General features: G+C 37.9%; 3 protein-coding genes across 4 annotated transcripts; 2 read left to right on the top strand and 1 right to left on the bottom strand.

Annotated features, from left to right (window-relative positions):
* Positions 1-22: 22 nt before the first annotated feature.
* On the bottom strand, positions 23-5,872 carry LOC124327057 (long-chain fatty acid transport protein 1-like). Of its 2 annotated transcripts, none has more exons than XM_046785903.1 (10): positions 5,720-5,872; positions 4,414-4,666; positions 4,182-4,332; positions 3,886-4,123; positions 3,609-3,820; positions 3,522-3,541; positions 2,286-2,487; positions 1,292-1,496; positions 792-1,228; positions 23-718 (listed from the first exon to the last, which is right to left on the bottom strand). In XM_046785903.1, the coding sequence occupies exons 2-10, from the start codon at positions 4,572-4,574 to the stop codon at positions 407-409; spliced, it is 1,938 nt and encodes a 645-aa protein (XP_046641859.1). In that variant the 5' UTR covers positions 4,575-4,666; positions 5,720-5,872; the 3' UTR covers positions 23-406. The 2 variants fall into 2 exon arrangements, with proteins under 2 accessions (XP_046641859.1, XP_046641860.1); XM_046785904.1 differs by lacking the exon at positions 2,286-2,487 and adding an exon at positions 3,040-3,241.
* A 1,285-nt stretch (positions 5,873-7,157) lies between these two features.
* Positions 7,158-9,143, top strand: LOC124326895. The gene is made up of 10 exons (XM_046785613.1): positions 7,158-7,320; positions 7,385-7,450; positions 7,524-7,610; positions 7,682-7,820; positions 7,911-8,053; positions 8,113-8,210; positions 8,292-8,316; positions 8,413-8,546; positions 8,625-8,892; positions 9,007-9,143. The coding sequence occupies exons 1-10, from the start codon at positions 7,182-7,184 to the stop codon at positions 9,141-9,143; spliced, it is 1,236 nt and encodes a 411-aa protein (XP_046641569.1). The 5' UTR covers positions 7,158-7,181.
* A 1,621-nt stretch (positions 9,144-10,764) lies between these two features.
* On the top strand, positions 10,765-12,946 carry LOC124327183. Its single transcript, XM_046786118.1, has 10 exons — positions 10,765-10,947; positions 11,077-11,142; positions 11,214-11,300; positions 11,372-11,510; positions 11,601-11,743; positions 11,803-11,900; positions 11,982-12,006; positions 12,103-12,236; positions 12,315-12,582; positions 12,697-12,946. The coding sequence occupies exons 1-10, from the start codon at positions 10,809-10,811 to the stop codon at positions 12,831-12,833; spliced, it is 1,236 nt and encodes a 411-aa protein (XP_046642074.1). The 5' UTR covers positions 10,765-10,808; the 3' UTR covers positions 12,834-12,946.
* Positions 12,947-13,824: the final 878 nt, after the last annotated feature.

A 13,824-nucleotide genomic window follows, 5' to 3' on the forward strand; every position in this document is an offset into this window, starting at 1 on the left:
AAGATTGCAACTCTAAAAGTTTGTTGATTCATTTGTATTTCACTTTGTCTTATTTGAAAAAACACCATCATATTGTAGCATTTTCAGTTTATTTCAAGTATCTCAAAACAATTTTCTTTGATAAATCTATGGTCCCATTTTTAACTGCCAAAGTATTGACTACTTTTAACATTTCAGAAACTAATTTTTAAAAAAAAGGTCAATTTTCCATATTTACCCTTTCCTTCCCCGTTTCTACATGGACGTTTGGACATTCCCCCCTAGGAAACATAAACTGTAGAATCCACAAAAGTTTTAATAATAAAAAAAAAAGATAACAGAAAAGAGTATGTAGCTCGTGAACATTTCTGACAGAAAATGGGTGAAAATGGCATTAAAAAATTTAAAAAAATTCACTTTTATGTATTTAAACTCGAATCTTCCCTGACTTTAATTGCTCGAGAAGGGCACTAGTAAAGGGCACATAAGATTGGCTAGAAGCTTCAAAGAAGTAAATCTGGTCTTTTATCTTACTAACGTCGATTCCTTCTTTTTGATAATCGACTTTTCTCAACTTGTATGTGCCAGTTAAGTCGATGACGTTGACAATTCGGATGAATAGCGGTCGGGCATACGACGGCAAGACTTTGCTCATTTTGGTATGCAAGTCATTCAAGTCCAAAGCCCTCTCTGGATCCAGAATGGCTGCCATGCCTGCACGACCTTCAGCACCCGGGACCTTCATATTCAGAAATGGATAATCCATAAATGTTATTTGCATGGAAGCGTGTTGACTAAATCTGATAAAGTACCTCGACTCCGTAAACACAACAGTCTTTCAAGGCAGCTTCGTTGCTGATTACTGCCTCCACTTCAGAAGTGCTGACATTCTCTCCACGCCATCGGAACGTATCACCGGTTCGATCCTTGAAGAAAAGATAGCCTAATTCATCCATTTCGAGAATGTCACCGGAAAGGAAAGCGGCATCACCGCGCTTGAACACGTCCACCGCAACTTTCTTCTTTGTGGCATTGGGGTCGGCATAACCATGGAAATCGCGAATAGGATGGTTCTTTAGAATCATGCCAACAAACATGCCCGGCTCTCGAGGTTTGCAGCGAATACAAAGACCATCTTCGCCACGAATTGGTTCACCATCTTCAGTAACCTTGATTAAAGCCACCGGGTAGACAGACGGAGCAATCATTGACACAAAACCAACAGCGCCAACAGTGCCATCAAAATTGACTTGAGAAATAAAAAGAAAATTAGTTATAACTCAAATCAGCAATAGAAAAAATATTGTCTTACTAATATTTGCGTTGCCTTCAGTGGCTCCGTAGAATTCAGCGATTTGTACGCGATTTGTTGGACTGCTAAAACGGTTAACAAACTCTTCCCAAATTTGCGGACGCAATCCATTTCCAAACATAAGACGGACCTTGTGGTTTTTGTCATCAGGTCGGGCTTCGGCGGCTAGAAGATAGCGACAGGTCTCTCCGATATACTGGGCAACCTGTTTATCGATTATTTTACGTTAAATTCATTGAAATTGTTGTCTAAGCTTCGTCCGTGCTCAGCAAAATAAAAAAACCCTAAGCAATCATACAGTGAGTCGTACATAACTATGACAAACAAAATGAAAAATTGTCAAGTCATTCGGTCAAACTCGGCTCGAAGACGGCATGCGACGCATTTTCTAACTTTCGTAACAAAACAGGTGTCACTTTCCGGTTTCACCGTTAATAACGTAACACACGGTTATGTTTTTCAGATGAAAACGAAAGCAAAATCATCCATTATCTGTACAAACCAACACCCAAAACGCTTAAACAATTTCGACCAACTTGAACAACCATTTTTAATCGTGTTTTTCTTTTTTACTAATTTTGTACAATCAAAGAGGGAAGCAAATCTTCAACGATGCCGGGAGAAATAGCTTGCGAGTGCAATAGGATCGGCAAATCGAATCGATTGATGTCATGTAATGACATCAAGTTAAAAAAAAAAAAAAAAAAAAAAAGGCGTTGAGACTCGCGCTTCGATCGATGTCATGTAATGACTCGCACGTTGGGAAATTCAAAAATGTTATGGTAATCGCCACGAAAAGTCAATATTTCATTCGAAATATTTAACTGTATGTGTACCGTGAGTTTAATTTGTCTTTGTTCGGTCTTTGGTCGAAATGTTTGGGATTTAACAATTAATAGTAAACGAGGGAATCGTATTAAGGAAAAATGTTACGAAGAAAGGTAAGATTGTAGAAATAATGCAAGAGACTAAATGGAGGGTGCATAAGACCAACCGTGCACTGGTGCTGAATGGCTTCCTTCCAAAAAGCCGAGGCTGAAAACTTCTTGCGCAAAACTGCCGTACAGCCGAACAAAAGGACTTGTCCGGCGCCAACCATTCCACCGGCCGTGTGATATAGAGGTAGAGGGTCATACACAATGTCGTCGCTCATCATCGGGCTCATGAAGTATGTTGCGCTTACGAAGAACGTGAAGCTAATTTCGGGGGGATTAGCAAATAAATAATTACGTTACGTTGAATCATGCCAAGTCAAAACTATCAGAAAAATGCCTTCGTTACAAAACAGGCAATTAATTATGGATTTGAATTAGTTTAATTTAAAGGATAATAGAACTTTTGAGGATAGAAACCTCTCATTCATAAAGCTTCTGAGAGTAGAAGAAGCGGAAGTCGAAGGGAGGTCGAACGAATTGAGGTTATGATTATACGTTAAATTTATCGATTAAAGTAACGGAAAACTGAATGTTATCAGAACTCAACTGCAGTTAATTGAATTATGCTAACATGCAGGAAAACGAAAGCGATAAGAATGTTGGATTTATCTGTCCCTGTCACTATTTAAATTAGGCGCGATTGCCGAAGTCCCTTCCCCAACTATAATCTTAGGACTTGAATGCAAGACATGGATGATGTTGCTGTTTCAACACTATGCATTACTCGTCGTCTAGAGCCGAATAACTATGTTTTACTATTGCTATTTTTACAGATTTTCTACCAATGAAATTCAAGTGTACACCAAATACTACCGTGCATCCGTATTTGTTGCAGTCGCTCCAAAAATTCGTTACACTGAACTTTTTTCGCAGAACTGCGGTGAGGCCAAACAGTAGGGTCATCCCGGCGCCCATGCACCCACCGGACATGTGGTGCAAAGGCATAGGGACGTAGATAGTATCTTTCTTCACAATACCGCACGCATAGAAACCCCCAAATGAGGCAAATATGTAACTAGTGGCAGGTGGTTTACGATATAATAAAAAACATACAAGTTTGATTATGTCGATTTAAAAAAAAAGCAAAAGTTCTACGGAAAAAGAAAAATAACTTGTGGGGTAAACTGTAAACGGCAGTATTTAAAAGACCTTGAAGGTCTGACAATTGCAAATGTGAATTTTTTAAATACAAATATCCAAGCTTTCAAATGTGCAAAGGGCTAATGAAGGGGTTTAAGGAAAGAGGTTTCTTAGTTTAGATACTAGGATAAAGATACGGTGATTTGGTTACTTACCGAGAATGGCGAATAACAGCCTGAAATATACATATGTAAAATATGAGCATTTTTAACGAAGCTAAATTTCACAGCACCACCACTTACAGCTTTTGGGAGTCCAGTTGTGCCTGACGTGTAAATATAGAGCATTTTATCGTTGTAATTTGCGCGTTGTGGGCCAGATAAAGGACTTGTGGAAGCTTCTCCCATTAAGGTGTCCAAATTGAGGGATCCAAAGGGAATTGAGGCATCTTTCTTGAAGTCAAAAGCATATTGTTTGACTGAGGGAGCCAACTGATCACGGACAGCAACAAAAGCTAATGAATCAAACAAATATTTAAAATGTTTCAATTGAAAGTCTTTTTTTTTTTAATGAACAAACCTTCACAGAAATCAGCTCCGTATATAACAGCCTTGCATTCAGCAATTTGTATACAATGTGATAGAGGCTTATCCCGAAGATTACTGTTTATTAAAGCAGTAACAAGGCCAGCTTTAGCAAGACCGATCCAGATGGCAACATATTCTGGCCTGTTATCCAACAACAGAGCTACAGTGTCACCTGGTAGGAAACCAGCATCCTCGAAAACATGAGCAACTCTGTTGCTGAAATCATCAATCTATCGAGCAACTGAAAATGAAATATCAGGTATTAGTAAAATATGAGTTCATTCTCACCTCTTTAAATGTCCACTCTCTTCCTTCAAAAATGAAAGCTATTTTATTGGGGTGAGCTTTAACATAAGATTCAAAGACTGTTGGGACAGTCCAATTTTTCTTTTGGAAACTTCGCACTCTCAACAAAACTTGAAGGTATCTTGACAAGCCACTGAAACAAACAGATAAGTATAGGAATGAGTAAAATCATAACATCTTTGTGATAAATAACTCATGACAATTGAATACTTACGTTACATCACGTTTGATAGTTCGAGCTACCACACTTAGATAGCTGTATCCACCCATGATGGCATAGAGTGCTAGCAATATCAACAAGATGAGCCAGATCGGAAATTGTAGTCGGAACCACAGCAGCGACGCAATGACGCCGTAGAAAGCTCCTCGATTCATTTTTATCTTCGGAGGTGCTACTTTCGACGAAGAATATTAAAGAAGATATGGTTGGAAGGCGACGTACTCGACCAGCTGCGGGGTTCGAAGACCTGTAGAAGAAAGCAGAGACTTGAAGAAAGCTATCTGCGGAAAAAGCATTTAAAGCAAAAAGTAGCGGCCTGGGGTACGAGGAAGGCGAGTGATAACACCAGACAAAAGAGAAAGTTTTCCAAAATACAAAATAAAACTTTCCCTTCCTCAAGAAAAAAAGTATAGGGATTTTTCTATAGGTTAGCATTTTTAAATGCAGTTATTTAGATTTTCTAAGAAAGAATTCAGAAACACTACAACACTACTATATAAACCTTGGCCAAGGGGCGAGGGGGAGGTGATCGCTAAGGGAAATCATCCAAAAAAGGGAAACCCAATTGGAAATGTTGTTTACCCGACCACGTGAGTTTCTGTTTACGTCAAAAAAAAACCATGGAAAACAAAGTTATGGATGAGTAGCGCAACAGGTGCGCTACATTTTTTTTTCAGGTCATATTGATAATATGCTTCTCAATGTGCCCTTTGTCTCTAAATGTACCTGAGAAGTAAACAATATATATTAATCTCTATGTTTTGAACCTTTTTTTTTTGTAAACAATCATGCAGCTAGTTCCTATTCTGGGTCTTTAATTTCTACGGATTATGAGAGCAGCAGTAATCTAAGCAGAACGGTTAGTCGAAAATGTATGCTCTGGACGACCATACAAGTCGAACTATTTCAAGCCTACTTGGGGAATAACGCTCGAGGGTGCATCACAAAAAGAAAAAGAAACTAGAAAATGTATGCTTTACGACTGTTTGCACGGGTTATCTTCTCTTCTGTGATAAAGATAAGAAAGTGGCGTGATGAGTTGGAAAAAACCGTCGCTCACAAAAACTGATGGCAATTATTTTAAATGTGGTAATAAAGTAATTAAAGAAGCGTGGTTGTGAAAATTAGATTTTGCATACCAACCAGCTAAAAGTTGGATAATGACCCAAGTTAGTTCTTAGTTGTCTTAAAATATTCATGACAACTTCGATTATGAGCCTCAGAATTCCTCTACACGTTTTCTCCAACACATTAAGAATATTAGATGTGGAAAAATAAGGCCAATTTTGTTTTTACTTACTGGAAATTGCTTTAAGGTATGGCTGGAATATTTAGATTCCAGCCAAAAGTTCAAAACTATGTAGAAAACGAACAGAAGAGAATCACACACGAGAGCTTACAGAGCACGCCTTTCGCCTAACAAGAGGAAATTTTACCAACTACATACACCTATCCCAGTTCCCTGTGCGTTGCCAGATCATTCTTTAAAATCTACTAAGCGCACAAAACTAGTTTTTCTCGTTTTTCTTATGTAACTTTCCGCCAGGGGTATGGAACTTGGACCAGAGCAATCCTAATGAAACCCATGAATGACCGACGAACAAGAAATTATTCAAATTAATTCAAAAATGTAAAAAAAAAATTCCAACCAGGCAAATCTCTAATTCCTCGTTATGTCACTTCATACTTAGCTTACACGTTAGATGAATCAGACTATGAGAATTTTTAACGAAACGAGGACGTATAGAAAAGAGAACAAATTAAATTCAACATGTTTTATTTCATATGGTAAGTTTTCTTAATATTACTAGTGCCAAAAGCCAATGAAATGGCAAGCTGAAAGTAAATTCTGCGTTGTTTATGAAATCTAATCCAATAAAAATGCAGCCACTGACACGATTTAGAGACGGTTATCATGAAAGTACGCTTTGAAGTTTGAACTCGATAACACTGATAACAGAATCACTGAATTAAAATAGTACGCTGCAGGATCGAATGAATTCAAACAAGTATTTGAATTTGGTTGCTGACTTATAAAGCACCAATGGCCCTTACTTTACTAAATTTGTGCCTTCTTTTTCACTGGACTGTACGTTTAATTACTTGTCAGTCATGTCTTATTGTCTTGTGGTAGATACATCACGATTCACTGAGGATGATGAGGCCTACTTTAATTTCCTCATCCGCTGGATATTTATGGTGCATGATGATGATTGCTGCACCAGGAAAAAGAGGTTTTCCATGACAAATTTATAGCTAGGTCTTATCGCCTCGTCAGTGAAGAGTGAACCGATACCTATAACGTCAAACAGGATAAATAAACTTAATTAGGTTTCCCCCGAATACCAAAATCCGCTTGGTGATGTCACGCGATGTTGTATGCATAACTTTAGATTTTCACTTGCTAAACATGTTAAATTGTTTATTTTAACAAGACAGTGAAAACTACAGACCGACACAGACAACTATTTTGTAGAAATTAAAGTAATTGAATAGCTATAGGCATCAGTTTGCAAGATTTACTTCAAGGTACAGGTGTAGTAGGCAACAGGCTGGTTTTCTTTGTTCATTTCAATAAATTACTGCTTACAAACCACATAGCGTCTCGCCAAGTTAAGCATTGTGTTATTCTTGATTGCAGCATGCCGCCTCTTCCATGTTTTTTTTTCATATAAAAGCGACCAACATGTAACTACCATAGGACAGTTGAAGACAAGCTTTCTTCAATCATATTACAATTTGAATTTTGTAGTGAGTAAAAAATGGGCTCAGACAAAAGTAATAAGGTTTTGATTGTAGTATTGTTGGTTTTTATTCAATTGGCAAAACCAGGAGATGCAAAATTGTCGGAAAAATTGGCCCATAACAACACGGAACCGGAAGGCACACGGGAAGAGAAATGTAAGTTAATATTGTTCCTTGATTCAATCTATTTCATAATAAATGATTGATATTTAATTTACAGTTTTGTCATTGTTTTCAATCGTCCGCTTTCCGAACGTGGTTTGCACCGCTACTAACTCTTACAACGGTATATTTTATATTTGAAAAAAAATATTAGCATAAATTTGTATACTAATAACTAACGACTTTTATCTGTTAAGGAACGTGTTTAACCAGTGCTGAATGCACGACAAATGGGGGAACCGCTTCTGGAACCTGTGCGTCAGGATTTGGCGTATGTTGCGTTGGTAATTTCTTTTGTTTTAAAAAATTACCTTGAAATGAATGGCTATGATACAAACGATATTTGGGTGTCTAGTAACGATCCAGACATGTGGTTCGTCAACCAGCCTAAACAACACGTACTGGCAAAGCAGCGGATTCAGTTCGGCCTACACCACAGCTGGCCAATGTTCTCTATTTGTCAGTCGAGCTTCTAGCGATGTCGATCAACTTCGGTATTCATTTAATAACGAATTAATTTAATTATTAAACTGTTGCATCTTACATGCCGATTTGATTAATTCCCTTTTTCGACAACAAAATAGCCTCGAATTTTTAACCTTCACCTTGGCGCAGCCAGACTCGGCAACCCTCAGTACGACTGGGCAATGCATCACAGATTCTTTCACCGTCTCCGGTTCCGCTAACATAGTTCCCGCCATTTGTGGTAGCAACGCCAATCAACACAGTAAGTCACTTAATTATTACGCAATAAAATTCACGAGTAATTTTTTTCCTTTCAAATAGTGTACGTAAATATCGGCCCTGGGACGACTACAGTGACTCTCAGCGTCATCACATCGGGAACCACCACGTCTCGCTACTGGAACATCAGAGTCATTCAGGTTTGGAAAGATTTAATAATTTAATAAAGGAATAACTAAATTGGCAATAATAATTCTGATTAATCTTTCTAATAATTGCAGATCCCACAAAACACAGATTACACCGGTAAGTGTCAAACGGATAGGAAATTATGTTTGTAATACCAATACATTGTTATTTGTAATTATATTCTTGTTAATAATTCGCCCATACAAAATGCAGCCCCAGACAATTGTCTCCAGTGGTTCACCGAAGCTTCGGGAACTTTGGTATCGTTTAATTACCAGTACGCGGCTTCTCCGGTTGTCCAACACTTGGCGTATCAGGACTACACCATGTGCATTCGAACGAACCAAGTGAATAGAAATCATCCAAAATTAGTCAAAATTGTGACGCACAAATTAATACAAATCAACAATAATTTACCAATTTAGGGTTTCTGTGGCGTTAAATATGCCTTGTGTACGCCCACTGCAAGTTATCCTTATGGGATCTCCACTTTAGATGACGGCGCTGTTGCTACGGGGACGGTTATGGACTCATCTTGCGCTTACGATTGGCTCCAGATCCCTTGCGTTACTGATCAAGCCAATTCTATCGTTACCTCGGTAGGAGCAGCGGTCGGTTGCGCCAGTAAGCTCTGCGGCATTAAGGGTTTCACCGTAACAACTGATGCTGTTCTTGCGACAACATCTTTGTACAGTAAGTGATCACCAACATTGGAAATCGTCCATAACTCGCCTCATACTTAATTTTAATTACTTACATAAAGTCATGACTCAATAACGGAATTTGTGTCTTATTACCTCACAACAGGCTACAGAAGACCTTTCGAAGTTCGCTTCTACACTGATTCTAAGGAGTTTCTCGTAACCGCGGCAGATGCAGAAAATTATGGATTTTGCTTGACTTATACTCAGCAGCCTTGCCTCTCAACTATTACCAATGGCTAAAAATGTTGTGATTGAATGACATAATTTGCTATTATACTTTATTATAACATTACATAACAACATAACATTATAACAACTTATACATAATTTCTAAGTTTTGCGTCCTATAACCCAGTTTTAAAATAAACGGTGGTGGATCTACATTTGACGGGCTATTCTATATTATTTTCAAGATTGTTTTCGTTTTCTACAGATCAATTTGTCACGCTATTATAGTTCGCATTGGAAAATTTTAAAAAATCAATCCCACCCATTTTCATTGAAATTATTTGTATACTTCGTTTCTTTTTGCATATTGTATGGCAATGCAAGTTTTTAATTCGTCAGAGAGTTTTTCTCGGGGGCACATATGACATGACATTTCTTTGACCTAATAATTGTACGATGAAAATAAAAATTAATTCAAACATGTCGAAAATTTTCGGATAAGCTTTTATTTATAATTTCAATGATGTTTTTTTTTTTGCATCAAGAACGTAATTTGAACAATGAAACTTGGTTATATTCAAGCATCATTTTTCAAAAGCGAATGATATATTTTGTAACCAGGCAAGATTGGCAAAATCTCTAAGCTGAAATGTCACGTTATTATTATAGCCATTTTATTTCTCAATCAAAGAAGCTTTCACATCATGAATTAGGCTATCAAAAAGCGGACATAAAAAGGAACAAATTCATACGTAAACTAAAATATGTCTTAATTTTCATTGAATTTCATATGACCGTATTTTTAGTGCCAGAGAAGCCAATGAAATTGCAAACTGAAAGTAAAGTCCAGTTTGTTTATGAAATCTACTCCCATCATAATGCTGAAAGCTATCAGAATTTAAAAACAGTTGATCATGAGAGAAGGCTTTAAACTCTGATAACGCTGAAAAAACAGAAGCACTGAATTAAAAAAGTGAAAGTTTTCCAGGATCGAAATGAGGTTGTTGATTTAATAAGCACAAAAAGACCATATAACGTTTTACTATATGTTTGTGCCTTCTTTTTCAATGGACTGTTAGCTTAATTAGTTGTTAGTCCGTTTCTTATTGTCTGGTGGCAGAGATACACGATCCACTAAGAATTATGCTTACTTCAATTTCCTCATCCGCTGGATATTTATGGTGCATGATGAATGCTGCACAAGGAAAACGGGGATATTCATGAGAAATTCATCGAGGTCTTATCGTCTCGTCAGTGAACCGATACCTCTGAAGAACATCCAACAGAATAAATAAACTTTATTCGGATATTCCTTCCAATATCAAAATTCTTTTGGCGATATCTTGCGACGCAAATACGAGATCAACATTTTTACTTTGTCCTTGCTAAATATGTTAAATTGAGTTTGTTTCAGCAAAGCAGTGAATGCAGTCTGATACAGACAAACATTTTGTAATTTTTTTTTAAATTAGTTATGCATCAGTTTGCACGATTTAGTCCAGGGTATAATTATATAGTACGCAACAGACGGGTTTTATTTGTTTATTTCAATAAATTACTACCTGTAGACCGCATAGCGTTTCGCCAAATGAAGTCTTTGTGTTATCCTAGTTTTCAGTGCGTCGCCTCTTCCGTGTGTTGTTCCTATAAAAGCGACCAACATGTAACTACCATAGGACAGTTGAAGACAAGCTTTCTTCAATAATATTACAATTCTATTTTTGTAGTGGGTGAAAAATGGGCTCAGACAAAAGTAATCAGGTTTTGATTGTAGTATTATTGGTTTTTATTCAATTGGCAAAACCAGGAGATGCAAAGTTGTCGGAAAAATTGGCCAATAACAACACGGAGTCGGAAGGCACACGGGAAGAGAAATGTAAGTCAACATCTAAATAGTTCAGCGCGTATTCAAGACTATATCTAATAAGTATCCTTAATTATTCTCTTATCGAGGTTTATGAGTTTTCCTTTTTAGATTTATATAAATAATTATTTTAACTTACAGTTTTGTCATTGTTTTCAATCGTCCGCTTTCCGAACGTGGTGTGCACCGCTACTAACTCTTACAACGGTATATTTCTGAAGAAAACAAATATTAGCATAAATTTGTATACTAATAACTAACGACTATTATCTGTTTAGGAACGTGTTTAACTAGTGCTGAATGCACGACAAATGGAGGAACCGCTTCTGGAACCTGTGCTTCAGGATTTGGCGTATGTTGCGTTGGTAATTTCTTTTGTTTTAAAAAATTACCTTGAAATGAATGGCTATGATACAAACGATATTTGGGTGTCTAGTAACGATCCAGACATGTGGTTCGTCAACCAGCCTAAACAACACGTACTGGCAAAGCAGCGGATTCAGTTCGGCCTACACCACAGCTGGCCAATGTTCTCTATTTGTCAGTCGAGCTTCTAGCGATGTCGATCAACTTCGGTATTCATTTAATAACGAATTAATTTAATTATTAAACTGTTGCATCTTACATGCCGATTTGATTAATTCCCTTTTTCGACAACAAAATAGCCTCGAATTTTTAACCTTCACCTTGGCGCAGCCAGACTCGGCAACCCTCAGTACGACTGGGCAATGCATCACAGATTCTTTCACCGTCTCCGGTTCCGCTAACATAGTTCCCGCCATTTGTGGTAGCAACGCCAATCAACACAGTAAGTCACTTAATTATTACGCAATAAAATTCACGAGTAATTTTTTTCCTTTCAAATAGTGTACGTAAATATCGGCCCTGGGACGAGTACAGTGACTCTCAGCATCATCACATCGGGAACCACCACGTCTCGCTACTGGAACATCAGAGTCATTCAGGTTTGAAAGGATTTAATAATTTAATAAAGAAATAATTAAATTGGCAATAATAATTCTGATTAATCTTTCTAATAATTGCAGATCCCACAAAACACAGATTACACCGGTAAGTGTCAAACGGATAGGAAATTATGTTTGCGATAACACAAATTTTTTATTCGTAATAATATTCTTGTTAATAATTCGCCCATACAAAATGCAGCCCCAGACAATTGTCTCCAGTGGTTCACCGAAGCTTCGGGAACTTTGGTCTCGTTTAATTACCAGTACGCGGCTTCTCCGGTTGTCCAACACTTGGCGTATCAGGACTACACCATGTGCATTCGAACGAACCAAGTGAATAGAAATCATGCAAAATCAGTCAAAATTGTGACACACAAATTAATACAAATCAACCATAATTTACCAATTTAGGGTTTCTGTGGCGTTAAATACGCCTTGTGTACGCCCACTGCAAGTAATCCTTATGGGATTTCAACTGTAGCTGCTGGAACCGTTGCTACCGGGACGCTGATGGATTCAGCTTGCGCTTTCGACTGGCTCCAGATCCCTTGCGTTTCTGATCAAGCCAATTCTATCGTTACCTCGGTAGGAGCAGCGGTCGGTTGCGCCAGTAAGCTCTGCGGCATTAAGGGTTTCACCGTAACAGCTGATGCTGTTCTTGCGACAACATCTTTGTACAGTAAGTGATCACCAACATTGGAAATCGTCCATAACTCGCCTCATACTTAATTTTAATTACTTACATAAAGTCATGACTCAATAACGGAATTTGTGTCTTATTACCCCACAACAGGCTACAGAAGACCTTTCGAAGTTCGCTTCTACACTGATTCCAAGGAGTTTCTCGTAACCGCGGCAGATGCAGAAAATTATGGATTTTGCTTGACTTACACTCAGCAGCCTTGCCTCTCAACAGTTACCAATGGCTAAAATTTGTTCGATTGAATGGCATGATTTTCTAATACTCTCAGCGGTTTCCGCCGAATTTCTAAGCTATATGCGTATAACCTAATCAAAAATAAACGGTGATGGATCCACATTTGACTTGCTGTTCTAGCTTTATTTTGTTTTTGTTTTTACTATACGTTACAAATTATCACGCTATTAGAGTTTGCCATTGAACATTTTAAGTCATTCCCACCGATTTTCTGCGAAAATTTGTAGCTATTGTTTTTCTATCGTTGCTTTGCTTTTGTTCATGCGTGCACATAATATGACAAAGTAAGTTTGTAATTGGTCGGACAGTTTCTCTGGGGGCACTCCGTATGATTTTTCGTGACCCTGAACGCGGTCACCGCACCGATGACGGTTCATCCCGATGGCATTCAGATATTAAATAAGAAGTGAAGCGAAAATCAAAAGAGACAATCAGGTTGCATCCCAGCAGTTTCCTGCCAAAAACGCAACAAGTGAAGAGCGAGGACACGAAAGGTGGGGCCCCTCACACTACCTCAACTCACGTAGCCAATATTAATGAAGAGGACGTTGGACCTTGAACGTGAAGGTCGATTGGGTAAATTTCGACGAGACCCTTTGCCTTGCTCTTGTTGTAGCTATTTCGGGATTCTCATTTCTCACCAATGCCGCAATGCGTAGGAATTTGTACGTAAGAACGATAACACCCTATATGGTTTATTAGAGCGTCACGTTTTTTTGCCAGTGTTAGATATGCTGGATAATGTTATACATTGTCCGTGATAATTCAATCCGATCGATCTGTCGATATATCAGCTCCGAGGAGGATGGACTTTACATCACAAGACTTGCGCTCTCCGCTCATTTCTAATGATGTATAGATAACACCACATTTGTTGCTATCAATCTTTATTTTGGGTTATAAAGAAAGTTGACGATGAATACAACATCATGCAGTCATCGGGTAAATGGAATTAAGTGACTAGGTGCGGTCGTTTTCACATAA

Source organism: Daphnia pulicaria, chromosome 2 (assembly GCF_021234035.1).
Source record: "Daphnia pulicaria isolate SC F1-1A chromosome 2, SC_F0-13Bv2, whole genome shotgun sequence".
NCBI classification, from domain to species: Eukaryota; Metazoa; Arthropoda; class Branchiopoda; order Diplostraca; family Daphniidae; genus Daphnia; species Daphnia pulicaria.